Source organism: Caloenas nicobarica, chromosome 2 (assembly GCF_036013445.1).
Source record: "Caloenas nicobarica isolate bCalNic1 chromosome 2, bCalNic1.hap1, whole genome shotgun sequence".
Taxonomy (NCBI): domain Eukaryota; kingdom Metazoa; phylum Chordata; class Aves; order Columbiformes; family Columbidae; genus Caloenas; species Caloenas nicobarica.
This window is the reverse complement of record NC_088246.1, coordinates 42,611,742-42,624,489: the sequence shown is the minus strand read 5'-3', so window position 1 is coordinate 42,624,489 and position 12,748 is coordinate 42,611,742. Positions and strand designations below refer to the sequence as shown.

General features: G+C 35.8%; 1 protein-coding gene across 9 annotated transcripts in view; it reads left to right on the top strand.

Moving 5' to 3' along the window:
* The window catches only part of SLC4A7 (solute carrier family 4 member 7), a 96,097-nt gene that overhangs the window by 48,905 nt on the left and 34,444 nt on the right, over positions 1–12,748 (top strand). For 5 of the 9 annotated variants that reach the window (XM_065628494.1, XM_065628490.1, XM_065628496.1 and 2 more), the window contains exons 3-7: positions 2,384–2,527; positions 4,753–4,888; positions 5,915–6,075; positions 8,236–8,424; positions 11,212–11,580. In XM_065628494.1, coding sequence (XP_065484566.1) covers positions 2,384–2,527; positions 4,753–4,888; positions 5,915–6,075; positions 8,236–8,424; positions 11,212–11,580 — 999 coding nt within the window. The remainder of the gene's footprint in view (positions 1–2,383; positions 2,528–4,752; positions 4,889–5,914; positions 6,076–8,235; positions 8,425–11,211; positions 11,581–12,748) is intronic. The other 4 variants (XM_065628498.1, XM_065628493.1, XM_065628500.1 and 1 more) reach the window with 2 other exon arrangements.

The window sequence follows — 12,748 nt, the reverse complement described above, 5'->3', positions numbered from 1 at the left end:
AAATAAAGTTCTCGTTTCCTTGTTCTAGATCTCCTCTGTGCAGCAACATAGTCTTTGACTATAGAAATGATCACTCTATTACAAGTGCTAATTTTTGCAATAGCAAGGTGAATTGTTTAAGATGGAGGGTCTTGAAAAATCGTATGGGATTTTTGTTTGTTCTTTAGTACAGAAAGCAATGTAGGACTTTGTCTTAATTTATGGGAACAGCAAGAGACCAAAATGTGGATGTTGTCCTAATTTTTCAGGAAGTAAAATCTTGAACAATTTCAGATTCCTGAAATTTTCTAGAAGGTAATCACCTGTAAGGTTTTTTATGCCATGATCAAAACACATGCTTAAAACAGTCTTATTAAGAATATTCAAACAAGTTGATAATATAAAATGTTCTATTACTAGAAATACGTTTGAGTTTCTCTTAGGAAAAAATAGTTCATGCAAAAAAATCAAACACTTCGATGAATAAAACTGTGACTATATATAACTGTAGTTTAATACTTGCTGATTGAATATATAGAATAAAACAGAAATCCTTACAGGGATGATAATGGCATTTGCAGAGGGTAGGGGGTCACCCAGTTGTACCAGGCACCTTTGAGTGGAGTGTGGTGAGTAACATGGCTATTTTTGAACCTAATACTTTTCTGCTTTTCCTATACATAAGACTATTGTATCACAATGATATCAATAACGAGACTATTGTTAATGGTGTCACCTAGTCACATTATATATCAAGTGCATTAATTTATGTTCAGGTATTAAGTTTGCATGGATTTCTGTGGGAATCGCATTGTGCTCAGTAGTCGTGGAGAGTGGAGCCTGGCAGGGGCTGAGTGTTCCTCTTGGAAGAAGCTGACAAAAGAAAAGTCTCTCGCTATAAATAGGGCTGATGAATGCTTCAACAAATTAATCTGTTTTCCAGTCTTACATGGAAACAAATAGCTTTTAATGGGCTTAATTTCAGAGTTGGTCATAGTGCCAATCAGACAACTCTAATTAAAACTAGTGTTGGAAGGCTGTCAAGAATCAGATTTTGTAATTTGAAAAGGAATCTTGGCCAATTAAATTCAATATTGAACTTACTCATGCATTATTACTGATTTTCGCCTAGTTTTTTTTACTCATGTAGCACTGTAAAAATACTGCTTTATGAAAGTTTTGTGTATCTTTTTGGGCTTAGAGATGCTTTTCTTGGAAAACAAGTGTGACATACTACCACTTTTTATTTCTTTAAAGCTCTGTAATTGCCAGAATTTTTCAATATCCTTAACTGAGTGTGCATGTGTGCTATACACACATCAATACATGCATGAATGTGTACAGTCACACCCCTAGGACTTTCCTGTCTTCTATAAATTTGCTGAATTTGCATCTCTATAAGAGCTGGAAAACCACGTCCTTTTCTTTTTTTCTTTTTTTCATGTCAGTCTTCTGTAATAACTCTTCTACAGTATGAAACAAAGTATTTAGTGTAAACCTCCAGTCTTATAATTAATGTGTCTTCCTGAGATTGATTGTTTAAAAAGGAATTGGAAAAGGTTATTTTATATGCTAAGTCTGTTACAGGAGACACGGTAGTAATATGTTCGTAACAGTCTGATTGATTTCTTTTGCCAAGTTGTTGATGCTAGTATTGCCTTAATGTGAAAGGTCAAAGGAAAAACAAGATGTTGAAAGTACATGTTTTAAAGAGCAGTATGTATTGATTTGAGGATATGCTACTTAAATTTATTAGAAAATTCTAGAATAAAACCAAACCAAAAAATCAACAGCCTTCTCTGTACGGTATTTGAAGTTTTGGCATACTTTTTCAAGTAGAAATTCCTCTTATGCACCTAAACTGATACTAAATAAATGGAATAGTTGAACATCAGGTTCACCTGGATGTGTCATGTGCTGCTTGAAGAAATAACTTGCAGTTCATTCAAGTGGAGAGAACTGCTTGCAGACTCTAAATGATGGGTAATTTCTTAATGAGGTTCATAAGCTGAACTAGGAGATTATATCTTGTCATCGTAGTAACTCTCCTGATATGAATCCGGTATCATGTAATTTATCTGTCTTGCCCTGGTGTTGATCAGGTAGCTTCTTTCAGTGTTATAGGTCCAGCTTGTCTTTCTATATTACTTGTTTTACAACTGAGTTCTTAAACTGAATAACTATATAAGAATATGGCCCAATTTATTTGGGAAATGAGTATAGTTGTTCCTTGACACTGGGGAAGGACAGAAAGGACACGGTAATATTAGTTCACCAAAGGTGATTTTGCCCAGTGCTTTTGGGTTTGTTTTTATTGAACTCCTTGTCTTTTTTGACTAAGACACTACATTTGTGCAGGAGGTTGGTTTTTGTTTAATTGTATCCTCTTAAACTTTCTGAATAGGCCACAGAGCTGTGTATATTGGAGTTCACGTCCCGTTTGGAAAGCAAGGCCGTCGGCGGCACAGGCATCGTGGCCACAGGCATCACAGAAGGAAAAAAGATAAAGAAACTGACAGAGAGGATGGCCGAGAATCTCCGTCATATGGTAAGAAATCTGTTGTGCGGGTTCTTTGTGTCTCTTTAAAATAAACTTTTAGTAGTTATTTTGTGCTTAAGAGTTGTTTGCTTTGTGCTGCTTCTTGTATTCTCACTGTAATTAATGTTGTTCTGTGTACAATCAGGCGAGGATTGTGTGGTTGTGTTTTATCTAAATCATAAGGTGTTGGACTTCATCCAGGTGTCTGCATGAATGTTCAGCAGCGTGCACTGAATAGATCAGACTACAACTTCGTAATACTTGCCTGTAGCATAAAAATCTTTGTTATTTAAATTGGACACCATTTTTCAGGTTGTGTAGTCTTGTCACTCAAGATTTTTGGAGCTATGAATATAGCTGTGAAGCAGTATTTGCCATGGTAATTAGATCAATGATCTGTTAAAGTATTTACTTCAGCCTTCTTCTGTCTGCTTATAACAGTAAGGCAATTGTACTGCCTCCTGAGCTTTGGTTTTGGATCAGGCACTGCCCCACCCAGCCTGCTCCTTATCCTCAAGAGATGACAACTTGTTCATATCATGCTCTGAAATGAAATTATTTGGTAGTGCTCATGGCAGTTTTTCTTCAAGATCTTAAACAGGCTTTTATTCCTAGATTGTAATGAATGGGAAAGTTATGGTGCAGCGTTCCACTTCAAGCGCGGACACCATGCTGTTCACTGTCACCTTTCTATGAATAGAACCATGTTCTACATGAAGCCAGTTCCATGAAACAAAGGAGTTTTCAAATGAGAATGCCTCGACAGGTCTACTTTTACCATTCTCCTACAGTTCTTGGTTTTATCCATCTTCAGAACTTCCTCTCCCAAATACAAATTATTATAATGTGATCATATGTTTGTAGAGCCTTGCTGTACAGGTTCCAAAGCAGCAAGTAATATTAAATAGATAGAAATAAATTTCTCTCTTCTGGGCACTTCTCTGTCCTGGATATGCAGGATATGGCAGGATTCTTGGGATATGTTGGTTTTGGGACAGAAACAATCTGCTGTACATCTTCATTGATAATGAATGTTTTTTGTATTCAAAAACTCATTTCAGAATGATTTTATTGGATGATGATGTATGCCAGAACAACAACGCAAAAGCAAAATTCAATTCTGAATGAAGTTCATTAGTAAGTGGGATCTTCTGTCTAAATCTAAAAGGCGATCTTCCTTCTGCAGTGGAAGCATACAGCTGTCTATTCAGATCTGGTAGCTGTGAAAGTGATGCTTCAGTGAACAAAGTCAAATTTTAAAAATTGAGATTTACCTGGATTTTTTATCTCTGACCTTCCTTGAGATAACATTGCTATTACTACATTATTGAACGTTACTGAACCTTTGTAATTTTAAAGCTTTCTCTTGAGTTGAAACAAGATTTGTATGTAGGTATTAAAAGTATCTCTGAAACCACCTGTTTTTATTGTTATTTTTTTAAAGTTTTGCTTATAGCAGTGAGTCCACTACTTATATTTGATCACTAAATATAGTTAAATTTTGTTACAAGTTATTACTGAGCTTGTTCCACTAGGCATTATACTTTGAGAAGTTAAAATATTTCCTCAACATTTTAGGTGTGTTATTTCTGCTTTCCTATGCTAATTTATGTACATTGTTCCAAACATGAGAAACTTAATAGTTTTTTTCCATCCTACATAAGTAGCAATGGGCCATTTGGAGGGAAAAAAAAAAAAATCTGCTGCTTTAACAACAGGAGTGACTGGGTACCCACTATGTAGAGCAGGAAAAACAAAAGCTGACTGTTTAGCTTCTTGAACTATTACTAGGGCAACCAATCTGTAAGTCAGGCTTTTTTTTTTTTCTCTTCTCCTCTCCTTTAATTAGTGTCTGTGTCATGATGGTATCATTTATTTTGTTCTCAAAGTGAAAACAAAGTTTCTAGCTCTTTGGTATATACATTTTTATTTCTTTACCGATTTTGCTGTTGATGTTTATTTTCATATTGTCAATCTGTAGAAGAGCTAAAAATACTTAATTGCATTATGTAAACATAAATTTCCAGCTGTTTTGTTTTCAGAAACAATTAAAAATTTTGAAAGGGCCTCCTTTTAAATAAATGTCCATGTTTCTTTTGTTTCTCTTTCCTCTTGAAGAGGATATTATGCTGCATATTTCTAACTGAGAGCAGGAGATTTAACTGTTACATGGTGTTTCTTGCACAATAGGAGTACAAGTTCTTTTCATTGTTCATTGTCTCCTTTTCTTCAAGATACGCCATCCCAACGAGTGCAATTTATATTGGGTACTGAAGATGATGATGAACACATTCCCCATGATCTCTTCACTGAAATGGATGAACTTTGCTTCAGGGATGGAGAAGAATATGAATGGAAAGAAACGGCCAGGTATGCTGAAAGTAGATTGTTTCAAGGTGTATCTTTTAGTGATTTTATTTCAAAGAACTGCAAACCAGGTCTGGGTTAGAATTTTCACAAACAACTGGAGTAGTTCACTCAATTCACAGTCAGCAAATCGAAAGTTTTACTTGATTCTTCTAGAGTTGGAAAAAAAAAAAAGTGGTTTCTCAAGACACCTTCAGTCTTACTGGTGCTGTGTTGACCTTCCTAAAGCTGATCATTGTGAAAAGTACAACTGCGTTTAGTTATAAATACAGGTGTTCAGCCATGGAGCGCAGTGTTACAGCATCAGAAATCTCCTTGTTCTATTATTGCTGATATATTAGTGTCTTTTTTTTTTTGCACTCAAACATAAAATCGGACATTTACATATGTTCTTCTTAGGTAGTATTTGATTTTTTGCAAATTGCCTGCATGAACATTACAGCGTGCCATTGTTATTATTGGACCATATTGGTTAAGTTGCTTCCTTCTGCATATGCACTGTAATAAATTATTCTGCGTTCAGTACTTCTAATTGCCTTATTGCATGCTAGCTTTTTCAGAAGTTCAATTCACATAACGTCCGCGAGTCAGAATCAAGATCGATTTATAGTTACACATACTGGTATTACCAAGCTCTTAAATGTCTGACTTAGCACCCTAAGAGACTTGGACATGGTATATGGTATGTTTCAGACAGCTTTCTAATCCTAAAATACTGATGAAACTGAGATATGCAAATCAAGTAACAAGGCACAATCCCACACTGCTCACGAGAACTTGTCAATAGACAGGTATTGGTCAAACCAAAAGAAACTAAAAGGGTGACAACTATAAACGAGTGTGGTTAAAAGGCCTGATAAACGTGTTGTGACTGTCAGTCCTTTGGGTTTTCTGAGAAAATGAAAACCAGTATGAGCTGGTAGGATTTTCTGTTCCATGTCATACAGAAGCCACAGGGAAGAATGGGATTGCTTGCCAAAGTGTGTCTTGTAGAAGAAATGTAAATATATGTATGTGTATGCATTTCAGGTGGCTAAAATTTGAAGAGGATGTTGAAGATGGTGGTGATCGGTGGAGCAAGCCTTATGTAGCAACTCTGTCTCTGCACAGTCTCTTTGAACTGCGAAGCTGTATTCTCAATGGAACGGTCATGTTGGACATGAGAGCAAACACACTAGATGAGATAGCAGGTTGCAGCAAAACTTTTTTTTAAAAAAACCTTCCTAAATTTTAATCTATAACTTGAGATTTTTTGATGGCGGTTTTTTGTGTTCTTGAAAATATTATATTGGAGAAAAAGGCATGTGCATGCTTCCTGCGGTTTTCTTCATCTGGCTGTAAAGGGCTGATCCTACAAACTTTGCTTATGAGGAGCTACACTGGGCGAGTAGGACCTCCTTTATTACGTATTTTAGGATGAGGCCTAGAATTCGCCTTTATGTTCTAATACCTGAATGTGTTTTTTGTCTTTGTTTCTACAGATGAAATGTAAATATCTGCCAGAACATTTTAGGACTTATTTGTGCACTTTAGTACCATCATTATTAATCATAACTTGGCTGATGTTAACTTGATGCCATTAATGCAGTTGATTGTTGCACATTTGGGTTTTTTTTTTCACCTTTATAAGAGGTGAGCAGAAATAAGTTTCGTACATATTGTTTGACCTACTATTTTGAGTGTCCTCACTAATCACATGGTCATTTTGGATACTATAAAATCAGCTCTGAAGACTTTTTCATATATAAATATATATACACACATACACACACGCACTGGCTTAGCCTGTATGTCTTTGAACTAGTTTTACGTGATTTTCCTGTTATCTCTTGCTACAGGTACCACACAGTGTAATGCCTTCTCAGGAATTGTGCTAGGCTTAGGGCTGACCAACATGTGTGTGAGGGACAAGGCGTTTTGGCATTAAAAACATATTCTTGTTTTGTTTTGAAATCTTTGAAGTTCACTCAAGATATTGGTACTCCCTTCCTATTTTCCCATCTTATTGAGCAAGAATGTTCAGTACGTGGTTTGTAAAAGTAATGTTTTGGCTTTTAACTGATTTTTAATAATTGAATTTAGCAATAATCTTAGTACATGAGGAAAAGAGTTATTACTTAATTTTGTGTAAACTGCATTCTTTTAATAGCACGTGTTTTAGTTGAAACTAGGATGTTTTAAGAGGTTGCATGAATTTGTTTCAGGTTAATTTTAGGTGCCATTATGAAGCATGTAGGATAACAGTCCTTGGCATACAAATGCACTGTCTTGTTGCCCTGAGCCAGGAATATCTAGTAGGTATCCTTGGTTCTCACTGAAAACAGGAGGGAGAGGGTGGCTGGTTTCCTTGTAAGAAGCTGTAACAAAAAGTTGTATGTTGCCAGTAATCCCAGAAGGAAGTTGCACTGTACTGACAGACTTCGCTGCATGTAATTTTGTTTGTAAGGTATTTTGAGCCATAACCTTTTTCATTGTGAAAAATTCTCTGTAATTGCAGTTTACCAATACAGTTAGGTTCTCGATACATCAGTTGAGATTGGCAAAACATATTTTAGAAGTTGCCACATAGGTTAATGTTGATTTGTGCAGGGTTTTTTTTTTTTTTAATTAAAAAATAAGTCAGCTAAGAAATCGCAGCAGATGTTTTACCAGACATGCAGGCTTTCTTTCCTGGTGTGAGCATTCTGATGAGATGCCCTTTTGAATCTTGATGTTCTTTGACAGCTGATTAGTTTAAGATGATGTAACTAGCTTTTGTTTTGTACTTCCTTTTCTAAAGCGTTTGAATCGCATGAAGTTCAGTAGAGGACCTCAGGAACTTAGAGCATCTGAAGGCGACAGAGGAGTTAGGAATTAATCCATTCTATAATAACTTTCACTTCTGTATAGTTGTATACTTACAAAATGAGGAACACCACGTTAAGACTGTTGTAAGAAGTCTGTTCTCCATTGTGTTTATATCTTTGTGCACTCACTTCTAGTGGAGGGTGGTTGGAAACATAAATGCCTTTTTTTTTTTTTTTTTAAAGGAAGTCACCGTTGAAAGTTGAAGTAAATGACAATAAATTATAAAATATTAAGTAACGTATTTCTTAAAATGATGCTACTACTAAATACTGTCTTTTGGATCTGCATGTTGTGCTTTCCTCATTCTCACATTTGCTTGCTTAGTGACATCTTTGAAAATTTCCTGTGAATTCTTGAAGATGACTTTGCTGAAGAAAAGACCTTTTTTATTTCAATAGATTTAATTTTTTTGTTATTACTTAGTGCAACTACGGTTTTTGAGTGTGGTGAAGGAGGGATTTGATAGCTATATTGAAAAAAAATTATTTTTTGTTGTTATGTAGATATGGTTTTGGACAACATGATTGCCTCTGGCCAACTGGATGAATCCATAAGAGAGAACGTGAGAGAAGCTCTCCTAAAAAGGCACCATCATCAGAATGAGAAAAAGTTCAGCAATCGGATTCCCCTGGTTCGATCTTTTGCAGATATAGGCAAGAAACATTCTGACCCTCACTTGCTTGAACGAAACGGTGAGATAAGTTGTAGCATCCAGTTTGTTCTAACCTGTTAAATAATGTTCTCATTGGGAGACAAAGGAAAATTCAGCCGATAATATCAGATAAGTGTTTCCTTCTTGATAAGCAAAGAACTAATGGTAACAACGTGTGCTATGTGTAGCTGTGGATGATGTTTCTGAATATTTTTGAATTTACTCAAATATTCTATTCCTGCCTGTATACGTAGCATGCATTATTGTTTTGGGGTATAGAATTAGACCTACATGAGTCCTAATGGTTTTTAGGATATGCTTGAATAAAAAATGTGTAATGTTTGTGGAATTTCAGCACCATGGCATAACTTGGTGTTCGTCAGATGGATCTTGCTTGCTTATTCAGTCTTCATACTGGAGATTTACTTTGTGGTCATGTCATGAGTTCAGTGATGCTGACAATTACTGTGTGTTAATATGGCTAGAAAAAGTTCACTCTGCTAATGGTGAAGAAATTACTTTTAGCTAGGACGCTGTTTATTTTTGCCTTGTTTTGTAGAGAAGGATCTAACAGGGCAAAAGTATGCCCAAAGCCAGGAAAGGTATTAGCAATATGTGTTTTGTTGAACCAATTCCTGAAAATATTCTGGAATATCAGTACCTTTAGTCTAGACATCCAATTCCAGAGTCAAAATAGCAATATATACTGCAGAACAGCATACTTTTATTCTTGTGTTTCTTATGGCCTCTATTTCTGTCTATGTTCTTTGTTTTCCTTTGCCTTACATTAACTAAGATCTGTATAATTTCAACTGAAAAGTTTTAGTGTAGTGAAAACTTAGTACTGATTTCATGAATCACTTCTTGAAGTTCTTTTCCTGTCTTAAAAGATGCCTCATTGCTTTAGAACATGTTCCCCTTAGTTAAGTGCTGTTGAGAGCTCTCAGTTCGATAAATACTGGGGATATGCTCTAGCAAATGTCAAAGCTTACTGATACTTTTTGTTAGCTAGTGAATGCGTGATGCATGCTTAAATATTTCACTGGTAGTTTGAGATTTTTTTTTCTAGAATGAAAATACAACTAATGTATATAAGAGCATAATTTCCTCTGTAACTTCTGACTTCCCTGTTTTGTTTAGAAAACATGAAAATTTTGCATATAAACTTGGTTTTACCCATCCTTGAACACCTGTATTCCTAGCATAATCCTGAGAATTTTTGTATTTGAGGTCTCTTGCTTGTCAGTTAGTTTCAGTGTATGACTTCCATTTTCCAGTGCAGTTTGTTCTTAATACTATTCCTTGAACAGAATATGGGATATATGCGGAAATAAGAAACCATCATAACATGATGAACTCTTTTCCAGCATATACTGATTTACTTTTTTCTTTATAAATCCTATAGTTACCCTCTAGTAAACTGGTAAAGCAAACATGCATATATACATAATGCTTTTTAGGTTCCTTTTTACACCTGTGTCTGTTAGGACATCTCATGTTCATGATTCATCGTGGATATACTGAGAGAAGTCTAGTCATTACTGTAGTGATTAATATAGGCAAAATCAACCAGTTTGCTTTATTGGTCCTCTTTACTGCACTGCAGTTTTAATAGTTCATATTTGAAGCTTTTGTTCTTAATGTAAATCAAGTTTGTATGATCCACTCTTTTATTGTTAGAATGAGGGAAAAATGTATGTGACCTTTTCGTAGGCGTGCTTTCAGTGCCTTCTTGTCGTAAATTATTCTAGGGTTGCCCAACATATTGACCTCTTTAGTGCCTAGTATAAATGTGAGATTAAATGTGTCTAGTTTGCTGGTTTCTTGCTTGAGGGTATGGTACATGAAAACAGCATGTTTTTGATTTCAGGGCTTGTAGGAGAAGTAATCGGTATTCTTCTCAAGGAGACTGCCATCCCAGGAAAAGCGTGTGTGGTAAACAGGAGGGACAGTATTGCTAAACCTTCTAAAGGAAGTGCCAAGATGAGCACAGTCAGTCTGTCTTCTTTCCTGCTTAAGGAAGAACTGAAATCCATTACGAGCTTAAATCTGAGGGAACCATGATGAGACTATCTTGTCTTAATATATGAAAATAGTGGGACATTGAGACTGGCAAAAAAGTATCAGTGGATTTTTGAGAAATGTGTTTGGTTTTAGGCAAATGGGGACATTTGGTAAGTCACAGCAAGAAGATCTGGAGAAGGGACTATGTATCTCATCCTCATGCCCTCTTCAAAACCATATATTGAGACTTCAGCTGGTCAAGAAAGCTCCTTGTTAAAATAACTTTTAGTGGACGGCAGTTATGTTTAACATGATTAGATATGTTTGATCATCGTTTTGAAAATATTTGAATTTTAAAAATTAATACTTCTTTGTATATAAAGGTGCAGTTAACAGAAGTCTTGTAATGTTTCGTCTGCTAATGATTTTTTTAATGTATTTTTTGAATGGCATTAAAGGTAGCTGCTGTGCAATTTGGAATAAGAAATTCTTCTAGGAAAATGTAAGAGTCAGTTTCAGGAGATAATTTTTTTTTTGGTTATATTAACAAATCTTACTGACTTTAAGATAATAACTTCTCTAACATATCTTTGACGTTCTAATTAGTACTCATCAGTAATTTCTGACTTCTGAAATCAGATTTTCTCTTACCTCTTGTCTTACTTGCATGAGTATGACACTTCTGGCCTGTAAAGCTTGCAATTTACTATGTAAATTGTTAATGCATATTTGTATCTGGTCTTTTTTTTTTTTTTTTTTTTTTTTTAAAAAAAAAGTATATCCATGTTGTAAACCTCATGGTGTTTCATTTTTTTTATCTCAGGGGAAGGCCTTTCAGCCTCCCGCCACTCTTTGCGAAGAGGTCTCTCTGCCTCAAATATTTCCCTGAGAGGAGAAAACCGTTTGTCAGTTCTTCTCAATTACCTTCTTCCTTCTTCAAGAGCTGGAACCCCGGCAACCTCGAGGTGTACAACCCCCGTAACTACCCCTCAAAACACACCACCCTCCAGTCCTGCCTTCAGCCACTCGCCAACCACAAGTGCCCAGTCAAGTCCACTTCAGGGCAAGGAATTGCTGGTGTCACCTACCAGTGACGATATTCCTTCCGTAGTAATCCACCCACCTGAGGAGGACTTAGAAGTGCAGGAAAGCCAGGAAAAGAAGACAGAGGAAAATGTTGACAAAACACCAGGCAACTATCGAAATTTAAGCTGTCCATGTCTGACGCTCTCTGCATCTGGGTCACTTGCATTGCGGTGGTTTTGGCACATAACTTGGGCACGAAGGAGTATGATAACTGTTACCTCCGCCTGCATGTTTTATTTCTTCTCAGTTGCGGCTGTTTTTCTTGTTCAGCATTTTTAACTTTTTAGCTTTTAACTAAAGCCAGCAAAAAAAAATTATTTAACCTTTGTGTAATTAAAAAGGAATATGGTTTTATAATATATAAGCAAAATGTCAAAAATGGTGGCCTTTTCCTTTCACTCACCTACAGTCCATATTAGGTATTGTTATTTGTGTCAGTGGTTGAGTTAATACTTTAAAACCAGTGTTTGATATCCTGAGATAGCTACAGCCAAAGACATAGTGAAGTATTAGAGATGAATATGAAAAGAATTAGGATGGATGCAGTAATCAGTGGTGTTTCTAGTTTAGCTGTATCATGAAGTCTTTAAGCAGTTTTATTTTTGCTTTTGTGCTTTTGAAAAACCAAGGCCATTAAAACCAGTAGTAGTTCATGATGGAACTGGCAGGTTCAGTTCACCTACAGCTGTTTCCAGAAAGCTCTTCATGAGTGCACTGCTTCAGCATTGGACACTTGATTATTGTTTTGTTGTGTTTGATATGTGGAATAGGATAAGGTAGTTAAGAGTTTATAATTGTAAGTAAGAGCTCAGCAACTTATTAATTTTTTGTCTGGCAAAGCTGTTGTTCTTTACATGTAAAAAGGCATGTAGGTGTATAGGTAAGTTGAAAGGATGGAAAGTTCTGAGGGTTTCTTTAACTGTTTCTAGTAAATGTTTCATAACTCATGCATTCTGTATACATGCAGTTACACTTGCTTTACTTCTGCAAAATTACCACCTATTTAGGTACCGTGGGATTCTTTTAGGTAGATCACGGTTTTAAGGGGATCACCTTTCTTTTTAGCCTTCAGGTTCCTTCTGCATCCCCCTGCCCCCTACTCAGAAATTTATCTTGCTAAAATCTAGATTGTAGGTTTGTCTGCTTTATGCCAATGTATATGGAGGGGAGAAGGGAGAGAACTGATTTCACTCAAATCTTTAATCAGTGAGGCTTTTCTTGGTTTTCTGCTTGTTTAAGTAAGAGCACAGGTACATATGGCAGTGAAAATATGC